The 12675-nt window shown below is 35.6% G+C and overlaps 2 protein-coding genes across 2 annotated transcripts; one reads left to right on the top strand and one right to left on the bottom strand.

Moving 5' to 3' along the window:
* Positions 1-4733: 4733 nt before the first annotated feature.
* Positions 4734-6074, top strand: LOC129251451 (uncharacterized). Its single transcript, XM_054890801.1, has 4 exons — positions 4734-4745; positions 4816-5053; positions 5106-5441; positions 6069-6074. Coding segments are annotated over exons 1-4 (582 nt in total). The 5' UTR covers positions 4734-4743.
* A 58-nt stretch (positions 6075-6132) lies between these two features.
* LOC129251452 (putative nuclease HARBI1) lies at positions 6133-7630 on the bottom strand. The gene is made up of 4 exons (XM_054890802.1): positions 7468-7630; positions 6970-7408; positions 6766-6910; positions 6133-6527 (listed from the first exon to the last, which is right to left on the bottom strand). The coding sequence occupies exons 1-4, from the start codon at positions 7563-7565 to the stop codon at positions 6133-6135; spliced, it is 1077 nt and encodes a 358-aa protein (XP_054746777.1). The 5' UTR covers positions 7566-7630.
* Positions 7631-12675: the final 5045 nt, after the last annotated feature.

Consider the following 12675-nt stretch of genomic DNA (forward strand, 5'->3'; position numbering starts at 1 on the left):
CTGTTGTCTAATGTCTTAATGCGCTAATTAAATATAAACCTTTTTTATTAGTCAACCTTGAACCCCAGTCAGTATGCTTTGCGTTTAAGTCTCCTCCAGCAATGGATCTGTGGTCTAATGTCTTAAAGTAATCATCATATTGATCCGTCTTTATCAAGTGTCGTGGTGGACAGTAGATAGAAGGTATTAATATGGGTCCTTGCTTGTCAACAATTTGTAATGACGTTTCTTGGATGGGAGGTGACACATAGGGCAGTCGTTCAGTATGCTTTATGTTTGTTTTGATGATAATGGCTGTTCCTCCATGAGCTTTTCCGTCGGGGTGATTAGTTGCATATAATTTATATCCGGGTAATGTTAAATAACTTTTGTCTGTGAAATGTGTTTCTGCAATTAACGCAATATCAATTTTTCTGTCAATTAAAAACCGCTTCAGCTCTAAATATTGCCGAGTTAGTCAATTTGCATTCCAGATAAGAATTTTTGTGTTAATACTTTCGTTCATTCGAGCTGTTCATTAACATTGTAATTATGTTCATCATAGGTATTAGCAGAGAATGTTAATGCAATGAGAAGGAGCAAATGTTAAAAGAGCTTTTTTCGAGTTCTAATTTATAGATTCATAATAAGGTCATTTCAAATTCAACTTTCCTGAAGAGGTCGGAATTGCAGATATTTACCACGCGAGTGGAGGGTTTCTATATTTACTTACCACGCTAGGCCAAGAATTCAGATATTTTCTGCGTTTACCATACTACTGAGGACGTTCATAAGATTTTTCGGCACACTACTAAGGAAATCGAAGCGAATAAATTTGCGATTAAGAAGGCCGCGCGGTAGTTAATTTGTGGTGCAGAAGCTAAAGTCGGCGGAGTTATTCGTTTTGTGTTTTTGCACGTATTTAATTCAGGTTCAAGTCCTGAAGTCATATTTTTTTTCGTGCACATTTTTTTTTTACAATTCAAACCAGGAAAGTTTGGTAAAATTTTTGAGTTTATTTTAATTATATTAAAATTTCTTTAAAATACTGTTTTTTGTATTTTATAAATGGAAATTTCTTTTCGGTATAAAATAGTTCATACTGGATATGACCTGATTTTTATATAAATCAATCAAAACAGAAAATATGTACATATGTCTTTAATCTATTTCATCAAATCCAAATTATATTGATGAGAAAATATCATTCTAATATCCGTCCAGAAAGCCAAACGCGCATACACAGATGCATATGCATATAATTACGCATACAAACTTTCAACTAACGCAGAATATGTACATATAAAACTGCGAATCGAATAAATGAGTGATTTAGAAAAGATCATTAATAATTGTAGATTAGCGCAATCGTGAAAGACGTGTTCTATATGCAGTACGTAGTCTCATGTTTGACTCAGGTTCAAATCCTGTGCACAGTTTTTTATTCGATATTTTTATTTCATTTTTTATATTTGGTTTAATTGAAATTGATTTAAAATAGTGTATTCAGGTTTTTCTAATACCAGTTATTTAGAAATTTATTTTCTATATAACATTATTCATTTGAATTGATTTATATGTAAAACAGCCATAAAGTCAATCATATGATTATGCATTCCTATATTTAATTTCTTCAGTCAAATCTGAACTACTTACATACACATATTGATGAGAAAATATTCTAATATCCATGGATGCATCCAGAAAGCCAAACGCGCATACACGCATATGTATATAAATATATGCAAACCTTCAACGAACGCAAAATGTATGCATACAAAAAACAACAACTGCGACCGTCTTCTTGTCCGTCAGTGAAAAGATGGGATATGTATACCCTATGAGCAAAAAGAACCGGGAAGGTGATGTTGACTGTTTCCTTCGATTGCCAAGGCATAGTCCTCCATCGGGCCAGACAGTCAATAGAGAATATTATTTATTCGTTTTGAAACCTTAGAGAGATGCTGTGTGTTGCAAACCGCCGGAAATGTGAGCAAACAATTCTCAGATCTTGTATGATGATAACGCGCCATCGCACTGATCAAAGAGAATACAAATCGGCCTGCCGGGGGTGTTTGGAGGACTGGGTTAAACGTTGGCACATGTGTGTTGCTTCAGACGGGTCATATTTTGAAGAAGATAATATAAATTTGCCTTAAATTTAACTCTGTTTTGTTTAATTTAAACATTCCCGGTACTTTCTGATCATAAGGTACATACTTGCGGCTTTGCGGACAGCAATGTGTGATTCGCTGGAAGTCGCATTAACTCGCGACTGTCGCACAGTTAGAAGACATATTTACATACATATAAGGGTGCATACATACATACGGAGCCGCGGCCACTCGACATGACAAAAATTCAAGATTTATCAAATATTGGCAAATAATTCGACGCGAAATATTCCAATATTGACTATTTTCGAACGGTCGCGAAAATTGGCATATGGGCGGCTCGTTTTATGAATGAAATTGAAATATGAGCTCTAACTTATGAATGAACTTTTTGTTTTTCTTCTAAATTGTTCAGCGCAGTCGCTGATAGAATCATGGCCGCTGCGACTGCGTCTACGAATGTATTTTATTTTTGTAGTCGCCAGGTTTAGATTTTAGCTTTGGGCGACATGCGCATGTGAGGTATGTGTTTTTGTTGTGTTCTAGAACATTTTAGAATGTGCGGTGGCAAAGCGGCCATGGCGTTGCGCTTGCTGTTGCTTTTGCGTCTATCAAAGTACATATCGTGTTTTTGTAAGTACAATATTAGGAATATCGACTGGTGAAAGACAAAAGTGCACGGAAGCAAGAAGGGAGCGCTGTGCTCGCGCATATACATATGCTTGAATGTATGAACGTGCATTCATTACATATGAATACAATTATTTTGTAGGAAGTTTAGAAGGCAAGTAGGTATATATGTATGTATGTATATATGCTAGGACATAAAGTCGGTATATATACATACATAGAGCAGAATTGTTTTTGCACTTGTTAGGAAGAAACTCGCTAGTGCGTATGTGTATTTGTCTTGTAAGAATGTGATGTGCTGTGACTTGTGTACATACATAAGTCAAGGTTATTTGGGCATACATGCATATGTACATATGTATGAAAGGAAGATGATGTTCTTGCGCTTGTGCATTATTGTTTTTCATATACAAATGTACATACCTACATATGTATGTAAATGCTGTCGAATACATAAACTATAAATTGGCATACAATATAAAATAAGTGTTGATTTATCTTAAACCGTTTTTTTTTTCTTAATGCAAATACCTCCTATTGACATGTACATACATATTATGTATGTATATTGTCATATACCATCATTTATGTACATATAGAGTATACGTTCATTTATGAATATATGTAATGAAAAACTTCTTGAATTACTTTCAGATTTTTATTAAAATTTATTCGCGTCGCGCGCATGCACAAAACCTTGGTTCACAACGCAGGCGCAGAAATAAACGCACTGCGTATTTATCCTCCCCATGTGACTCGGCATCAATTCTCGGCGCCAATTTTTTTTTTTTTTTTAATGTGTTTTTTTTAATGTAATCGTAAAAAATTTTTAATAAATTTTATGTATCCGCTTATCATTTCAAAAGTAACAAAATGGTCAAAAAATAAGCAGTCGAAGAAATAAACGCACCGCCTATTTTTCCTCGCCACATGTTAGACTCGAGTTCAATTCCCGGTACAAACTTTTTTTTATAAATTTTATTTTTTAAAATCGTTTTTTTTTTTTTGTAATGTAATTGAAAAAAAAATTATGTAATAAATTTTACGTATTCGCTTATTATTTCAAAAAAATACGAAAATAGTAAAAATTTAATTAGTTTAATGTATTTATCCTCCCCACGTGACTCGCCATCAATTCTCGGTGCAAATTTTTTTTTTTTCGTTTTTAAATTTTTTTTTAATGTAATCGTAAAAAAATTTTTAATAAATTTTATGTATCCGCTTATCATTTCAAAAGTAACAAAATGGTCAAAAAATAAGCAGTCGAAGAAATAAACGCACCGTCTATTTTTCCTCGCCACATGTTAGACTCGAGTTCAATTCCCGGTGCAAACTTTTTTTTATAAATTTTATTTTTTAAAATCGTTTTTTTTTTTAATGTAATTGAAAAAAAAAAATTATGTAATAAATTTTACGTATTCGCTTATTATTTCAAAAATACGAAAATAGTACAAATTTAATTGGTTTAATGTCGAGGTGAGAAATGTGTCGTGTGTTGAGGTGAAAGATGTGTGGTGTTTCTAATTTTTGTGTGGGCAAAAGTCAGTGAGGTGTCTATAAACTCGGTGTGCTAAATGACCTTATTACAAATCTTTCAGATCTCAATTGTACTAAAAAAAGCTTACAGTAACATTTGCACCTTCTCATTGCATTAACATTCTCTGGTATTAGTCATTTGGGTGATTAAAGTTTTTATCATGCCTTTGAGTTCATCAATGTCTTTTTTTGTTTTGAGGTTTGCTAGTTAGTTCTGGTTCTATTACCTTTGGATTTGATGAAGCTATTGCATCAGCATAACTATACCTGGGCCCTTACTCTGTAATGCGATGCGAAAGAAAAAATTCACGAAATCGCAGAATCGGTACTCGGTATTTTGACATTCGCATTCACATTTTGCGCTTTCGCAAGTTTTTCTCCCTTTTCGCATCGGCAGCACTCTGTATTGCGAAAGTGAATGTTAAACAGCTGTCACTATCGCATTTTTCCTGCTACAAGTAATAGCCGTACGCAATTTCCAAATATGTAAGTATTAATTGCTAATTTTATAAATTTGAAATATTAATTCATTGTACCTTTTTGGAAAAATATATAGGACAACTCCAAAGACTAACAAACAAACACAAAAAAAACAATTCCAAATATTAGTGGACTTCATGACAACCCATCCGGATTTGGCAAAGGGCCTAATGAAGACGCCCAACGCAAAAATAAGAGTCGACCATTTATGGAAGAGAGTAACTTCCGAACTAAATGCTGCTGGACCACCGATGCGTGATATGGCCGGCTGGAGAAAAGTAACTTTAGTGACATGTGTACTTTTTATTTCTATAGTGGGGTTATTATAATTTTCAGGTTTGGGCTGACTACAAACTTCATTTGAAGGCCAAAAGGCGTCGGAACAGAACCAACATTGCCGGTACAGGGGGCGGTCCGTCCGTTTATTCCTCACTGAACGAATTAGAGCAGCGAGTAAGCGAGTTGCTTTCCATAAATAAAGCTGTGGGCGGGATAGGTAGCACGCGCGAGTTTGGTGCGCGTCAGACGGATGTACCAACTAAAAGTTTAGGAGCAGTATTTAATGATAGGAATTTAGTCGATATGCCCGAAGAGGAGAATGACAGCGATTCAGTCGATGTGCCCGAACAGGTGACTGAGAAACCTTCCTGCAGCCGTTCGGTACTCACTCCACGCAATAAGCAAAGCTTACTAGAAAAGCAGGTGGATAATCAAATTATGTACCAAAAAAATTCAACAGAAATACTGACTGAGATCAATGATTCCTTAAAAAATATTTCCAAAACCATGGAAAGGACATATAAAATGGTATATAAAATAGAAAAACAAAAGCTAAATTTAGCAAAAGAGCAGTTCGTCCATAGTCAAAAAATGGACTGTGATAATTTTAAGTTAAAACTTAGGAAATTAGAAATTCAAAAACAAATGTTGGAGTTGCAGACAAATAAGACACATGAGAAACATGGAAATTCCTTTTAATTTTTTACTTATGTACGTATGTACCTGCACATACAAGTGAATTAATTTTTATTTTTATTTTGTTTAGAGAAACATGGAATTTTCTTTTAATTTTTTACTTATGTACGTATGTACCTGCACATACAAGTGAATTAATTTTTATTTTTATTTTGTTTAGAGAAACATGGAATTTTCTTTTAATTTTTTACTTATGTACGTATGTACCTGCACACACAAGTGTGACTTAGTTTTGATGTACCTGTCCATGCACAGTGCCTTACCGAAGTATTATAGCTTAAAAAATGTATACATTGTATGTAATTTGCACACTATTACTATTAGTTTTAATATACCTATGTACACACTTTGTAGACCTAACATAAATAAAAGACTGAATTCATATTTACTAAAAAACGATTTCATTTAAACAAATTTTTCATACAGAATTTCGAGTGGCAATCATATCATTTTTTATTTGGTCTCTTATACGTCTAGCTATATTTCCAAAACTCAGATTTTCTACATTTTCTATATTTACCATGTTCACTTGTTCCTGTTCGATTTCTAAACTGGGAGGATGAACTTTGAACATTATACATATATTATGCAGAGCACAACAAACATTTAGTATTTGCACAACCTTTTCTGGAGCATAGTGCAACTCCCTTGAAGCTAGAAGGCAACGAAATCGGCCTTTCAAAACGCCAAAAACTCTCTCAATTAACGACCTTCCCTTTGAATGTTTTTGATTAAAAAAATGTTCGTCTGAATCCTCCGTAGAATTCCTGTATGGAGTAAGGAGCCATGGTTCCAACGGATATCCTGAGTCACCTGCAGATAACAAAAATATAAAGGTATTTTTAGTTGAATAACAAAAAATTACAATAGCTACATATGTGCATATGCATGTTCAGAAGCATTTATTACATGAAAATGCATATACATATACATATATATGTGTATTAACAATTATACATATGTATGTTATATACTATATAAGACAATATTAATACGAGTATAGGGACCACTACATTAAGGTCATATACTCGAAGTATATTAAAAAGCTTACCAAGAATTCGTTGGCCAGAGTCACCGTTTTCATAGGCAGTTTTTAAATATTCGCGCTCACCGGACAAGCTCCATATGTGCGAATCATGCGATGCACCTCCAAATCTACCATTCACGGCTCTAATTTGCATTTTGTGATCACATATCTAAAGGAGAACAAAAAATCTTTAATGAAAATATTCTTATTTAATTGAAACACTCTTACCACCATTGCATTTATGCTGTGCTTAAGCTTTCGGTTAAAAAATAAATGCTCGTTATTTGATGGCCTTATCATTTGGATGTGCGTTCCATCCACTGCTCCTACCACACCCGGAATTCCGCATGTTTCGTAAAAGCTACGGTTGGCATCCTGTTTCTCTTCACTGCTCATCGAAAAAACGATATGTTTTGGACACAATACCTTTTCAATTGCACTGCAAACTTCCCAAAGGCAACTGGAAACGGTTTGCTGTGCTAGCCCCGCGCGATGGTCTTGGCCAATTAAATGCTGATACGCACCCTGAGCAAGAAACTTTAGGGTTGTTGCAACTTTTATGATGTCAGGGATAGCCGTTGCTCTCGTTGGAGATTTCATCTCACCCTTTATGCTATTTAGCACATACATAAAGGCTTCCTTACTAAGCCGAAAATTCTGCACAAAACTGATGAATAGAACAAACTGATGAATAAAGCATGAGTAATTCTTTAAAGTTTAACTTACCTTTGATCGCTGAGACTCATAACGTTGGAGTTATCTCTTATAAATCTCCGATAAATCCTTTCCTCAGATGATTCGTCCCATAAAGCTACAGAATCCATTACTTTATATTATTTAAATATAGGTACTTTACTTCCAATCGCTCGTTTGTTTTGGTCGCTTTCTTTGACATTTCGGTCAGTGATGCATACTAAAGCGAAAAATAAGTGAATAATAAAAAGAGCGCCACTTTCAGCGATGCGATAGCGCTACAGAGTACCGACTACCCTTCGTAACGCAATTTATTTTCCCATCGCATTGCTTTTCGCATCGCATTACAGAGTAAGAGCCCTGGTAATACTGTTGATTTTGTGATGTTTGTGTTTTGGTTTGTTATGACTTCTTTTTAACGTAAAGGTGGGAATCGCTGAATTTTTATGGCTTTATATTATATATTTCGCAGCCTTTGTAATTGGTGGTATGATTACCTCCACATAGTGCGCATTTCACTTGAACGGTCGGACTGTTGCATTCGCTTGTTAAATGTTTTTTTTTCTGCGCATTTTATGCATACTGAGTCTCTTGTGCAATAATTTTTTCTTTGTCCATATTTCGTGCATTGTGCAATTATCCTTTTATGATGTGGCGCCTCAAACGATACGATGCAGTGCATTAGTTTGTCTATGTTGTAAATATCTTTGTTATTAGTATTCGTTTCCAGTACAATAAAAAATAGTGGTAACGGTTTTTTTGTTGTTCTTTGTGTTATATTAAATATATTTATGACTTTATGACCTTTTTCTCTTAATTTATTCTTTATTTCTTCTTGGTCCACAGAAGGATGCATGTTGCGTAATACTACTTTAAACCCCCTCTCATTTTTTGGTTTGAGAGTATGCAGTTTTGTTCCTTTTTGTTTTAGCATTTGATGTATTTGAGTGTACGTTCCTAAGTCAGTTGCTTGAACTCGTACTTCATTATTTCATAGGATTTTTAGGACAAAATTTCTATTATATTTGCTATTGCTATAAGTGCAATTTGCATTTTTTAGTGTCTTGATGCATGGTGGTGGTTTATTATTATTATATAATATAATTTTTATTTTTTTCGCTATTTCAATTTTGAATATTAGTAGCAGTGTTCTGCGCACTGTTCGCTTGTGTATTTGTTTCGTTGTTTTCATTTTCGTCATCAATAGCAAGAGATGCAAATTTGTTTGTGGACTTGTATCGCCGCTTAGCCAGTAGTTTGGTAATTGTTTTGGCTCAAGTTCATTCTTGTTTTTTGTTTTTATTGGTGGTTGACAAAGTTGAGGACTTTATGGGTGAGTTTCGTAATCTCTTTATGAGAGGCTGCGGTGTGTTCATTTGCTCAGTTAAGGCTTGAGGTTGTACACTAGAAGGTGGGGAAATGGCAAGCAAAGGTTTATTTGATACGGTTGTTGTTGCAGTACTAGTGTACAGAATTGATGTCGTTGTTGATGATGAGTTCGTTGTGGTTGTTGTTGGCATTGCGTTTGTGCTCACGCACGCTGTGAGACCGCTATTAAACGGCTTAGCATGAAGATTGACGCTCTCTACGCTTTGCGGTAATCCTGTAGAGTTAATAGAGAGGGCTGTCTCTATTTCATTTGCTTTCTTTTGCATTGAGTTCGCGCGCGTAATTGCCGGAGTGCTCACAGTTTCAAAAGTCATTGTTTTTGTTACAGGTTCACTCGCGTATTGCTTTCCTCTCCGCGTGAGAGAGTGCCGCATACTCATCTTGCCTTCTGATTATTTGTTTGTTCATTTTGTTTTTATTTATTTTTCTATTTTTATTTCTTAGTTTGTTTATTAACAAGAAATTGTTTGTAATTATGTTTGTAACACTTGGCTCTTCTATGGGTGAGTCTCTGTCTTTTTAATAATAAATGTAATAAGTATTTTTCCATATTAGACCTACGAATGGGGTATTACCAAATAGAGTTCGATGAACATTCAAAGCAGTTTACGGCATTTGTTTCCAATGAAGGCTACTACGAATTCAATAGAATGCCTTTTGGGTTGGTTAACGCTCCGGCTGTATTCCAAACAGTAATAAATAGATTGGTCGCCGAAATGACACAGGACATATTTAGATGACCTCATTATAAAAAGTCGCACTATTGAGGAAGATCTACAATGTCTCGAAAAGGTTTTGGTTCTTCCAAAATAAATTATTGCAAACTAAAATTTATTATCTCGATCACGTCACTTTGGGTCTCACCGTCCTCTTCAGAAAATTTGTTCCTGATTGCTCCTTGATAACAAAGCCAAGTTGCCAAAGTACGTGCTAACAAGGAACTCAAGCCTAAGATTTCTCAATGGGGGTTGAATATATCAGAATTCGACTTCGAAGCCGTACATCGTTCGGATAGCAGGCTTGCTCATGTAGATGCGATCAGTAGAGTACCTGACCAGCTCGCTGAAAATGTAGAACCAGCCGATTCTATATTCGAAATAGCGTCCGACGTCAACCATTGGCTTTATACTATGCAGATCCAAGATATAAAACTACATGAAGTTATCAGCATACTGCAAGAAATCACAACGAAAGCCTGAAATTAAGAAGTATTTTCGTATCCTGAATCCTCGCCTCTATCGTCAAGAAGACGATGGACTCAAATTTGTCGTCCCTACGTCCGTCAACTATGCCATGACAAAATGGGTCACCACGGGACTATTGTTCGTACTCGCAAACTGTTTTGGTTTCCGCAAATGCGTAAATATAATATATTAAAAAGTTATATCGCCGCGTGTGTTGAATGCTGTTATCGGAAAGCAAAATCTGGTAAGGTAGAAAGCGCATTGCACTTCGATCTGGCAGAACTGATACCTTTCCACGTGATTCACATTGATCACCTCGGTCCCTTCGTTTGAAGTAAGAAGGGAAATTTTTACGTATTAGCAATTTCCGACGCATTCTCCAAATATCTTGTAGTTAAGCCGGTTCATGATACGCGAACAAATCATGTTTTAAATGCATTAAATGACATGACCGGTTATTTCGGGTTGCCGGTTAAAGTAATTACCGATCGTGGGACCGCCTATACGTCAAAGACATTTAGTTAATAATGTAAGGAAAACGGTATAAGACACATTAAACGGCCGTACGCACTCCACGGTCTAAAGGGCAAGTCGAGCGCGCTAACCAAACTATTCTAAACGTTTTCCGTACTTCCGTTAATAGTCCGAAAGATTGGGACTTAGTATTACGGGATTTCAAATTTAGCATTAACTCGCAAAAGGATAAAACAACCGGTTATAGCCCAAGTAATCTAATATTTAACTTTAATTTGCTCGATATCGTACACATCCAGTTAGTAGCCGCCGTACACGACGACATAAGCGAAACCGCTACTAAAATTCCTATAGACGAACAACGTAATCTAGTTCTGAGCGACAAAAATGGAAGAAGTGTTTTGACAAAAAACATTCACTTCCTCTATTATATCGTGAAGATAATTAAGTCGTTATCGAGAACAAAGCAGCCGCTACTGGTGAGTTACGAAAATTATAGCCAAAGTATCGTGGTCTTTATCGTATCGGAAAGGTTTTAAACAACGATCGCTATCTAATAGAATATATACCGGGAATGCCTAGAACTCTTCTGTTTACGAATCTAGCAAACTTAAACCCTGGGGTGGCTTCTGTCCTGAACTCGACGATGACTACTCAAGTAGTACCGATTCTGAAGACAATGGAATCGGAGACCATTCCATGTCAGGAAGGGCCGACTGTCACCGAGCCCGGTAGCTCTGCAACTAGACAGTGTGCAATGTGGCATCGACATGCCCGAAATGCAGCGTTGGTTGATGAAGATATCGCCTGACAAATCGAGGAGAGTCGCACAGAACGCAAACGGAGATGGTTGCAAACACTAGGAATAATATATATATATGTATATAAACATTTATTGGTTTTATACTTTTACATTTTTTTTTTTGCCTCCTTTATTAATTACACCTGTCGTATGGCACTAAGTAATTATTTCTACAGCTTGGATTTCATAACATTAATTATTATCAATATTACATTTTTGTTAAGTTTTTGTGTGAGTTTATAAGTGTACTCGTATGTACATAGGTAGCTTTAAATTATTCTAGTTATCAGCTGAGTTGGGATTGGTCGTTTGAGCCGCCTGGAGTTAGCCCTTTCTGCTGATGGAAGTTGTCGCATGTCAGTAGTTGTATGGTTCATTAAACGGACAGTATGATTTGTGCTGCGGATGATTTCTGCTACTGTATCGATGTTGAGGTCGCGATTAATCTCTTCCTTTGGGACGTACCAAGGTGCATTGGTTATAGTTCTGAGTATTTTTGATTGTAGTCGTGGAATAATGTTAAAGTTACTTTTACTTGCAGTTTTCCAGATTTCTATGCCGTATGCCCAGATTGGCACATTCACAGTTTTGTATATAAGGGTTTTATTCAGCAATGACAGTTTCGAGCGCCTGCCAAGTAGCCGGTATAGTTGTCGGAATCTGTTTTTTACCTCATTTCTTTTCAACGTAATATGTTCTTTCCAGAGAAGTTTAGAGTCAATAGTCATTCTAAGATACCTTGCTTTGGTGTTTATTGGGATTTGTGAATTGTTTATTGTCAGATTCTTGTGTCCTACTTTCTTGTTACAATAAACTGCATGAATTGTTTTGCCACTATTGATTTGTATACCCCAAGCACTAAACCAGGTTAGTGTTTTGTTCAAAATCTGTTGTAACTTGTTTGTTGCTGCTTCTAAGGTTTTATGAGTTGCCAATAGGACGGTGCCATCTGCAAAAGTTGCTATCATGTCGATACTTGCAGGCAATGGAATATCAGCTGTGTACAGCACATATAAAAAGTACAGGTCCTAGTACAATGTCCTGAGGTACACCGGCTTCCATGAGTTGAATGTTAGAGTATTTGTCTCTATATTTCACATAAAAGTATCTGTTTGCTAAATATCATAACTTTCCATTAACAAATAGTAGTCGAGTGGAAGATACTGTATAAGTTTAAATATTAAACCCTTGTGCCACACTCTGTCGAAAGCTTTCGCTACATCAAGATACAGAGCAACGCATGTATTTCTTTTATCAATTTCTGACAATATGTTATTTGTTACTCTATGTACCTGTTGTATTGTTGAATGTTTTCTACGAATGTGAAGGAAATAAGTTTCGCGCCTGTAGTATGGAGTCAAGGCGGTCAAGTATAAGCTTCTCAAAAAGTTT

This window comes from Anastrepha obliqua, unplaced genomic scaffold (assembly GCF_027943255.1).
Source record: "Anastrepha obliqua isolate idAnaObli1 unplaced genomic scaffold, idAnaObli1_1.0 ptg000020l, whole genome shotgun sequence".
Classification (NCBI taxonomy): Eukaryota; Metazoa; Arthropoda; class Insecta; order Diptera; family Tephritidae; genus Anastrepha; species Anastrepha obliqua.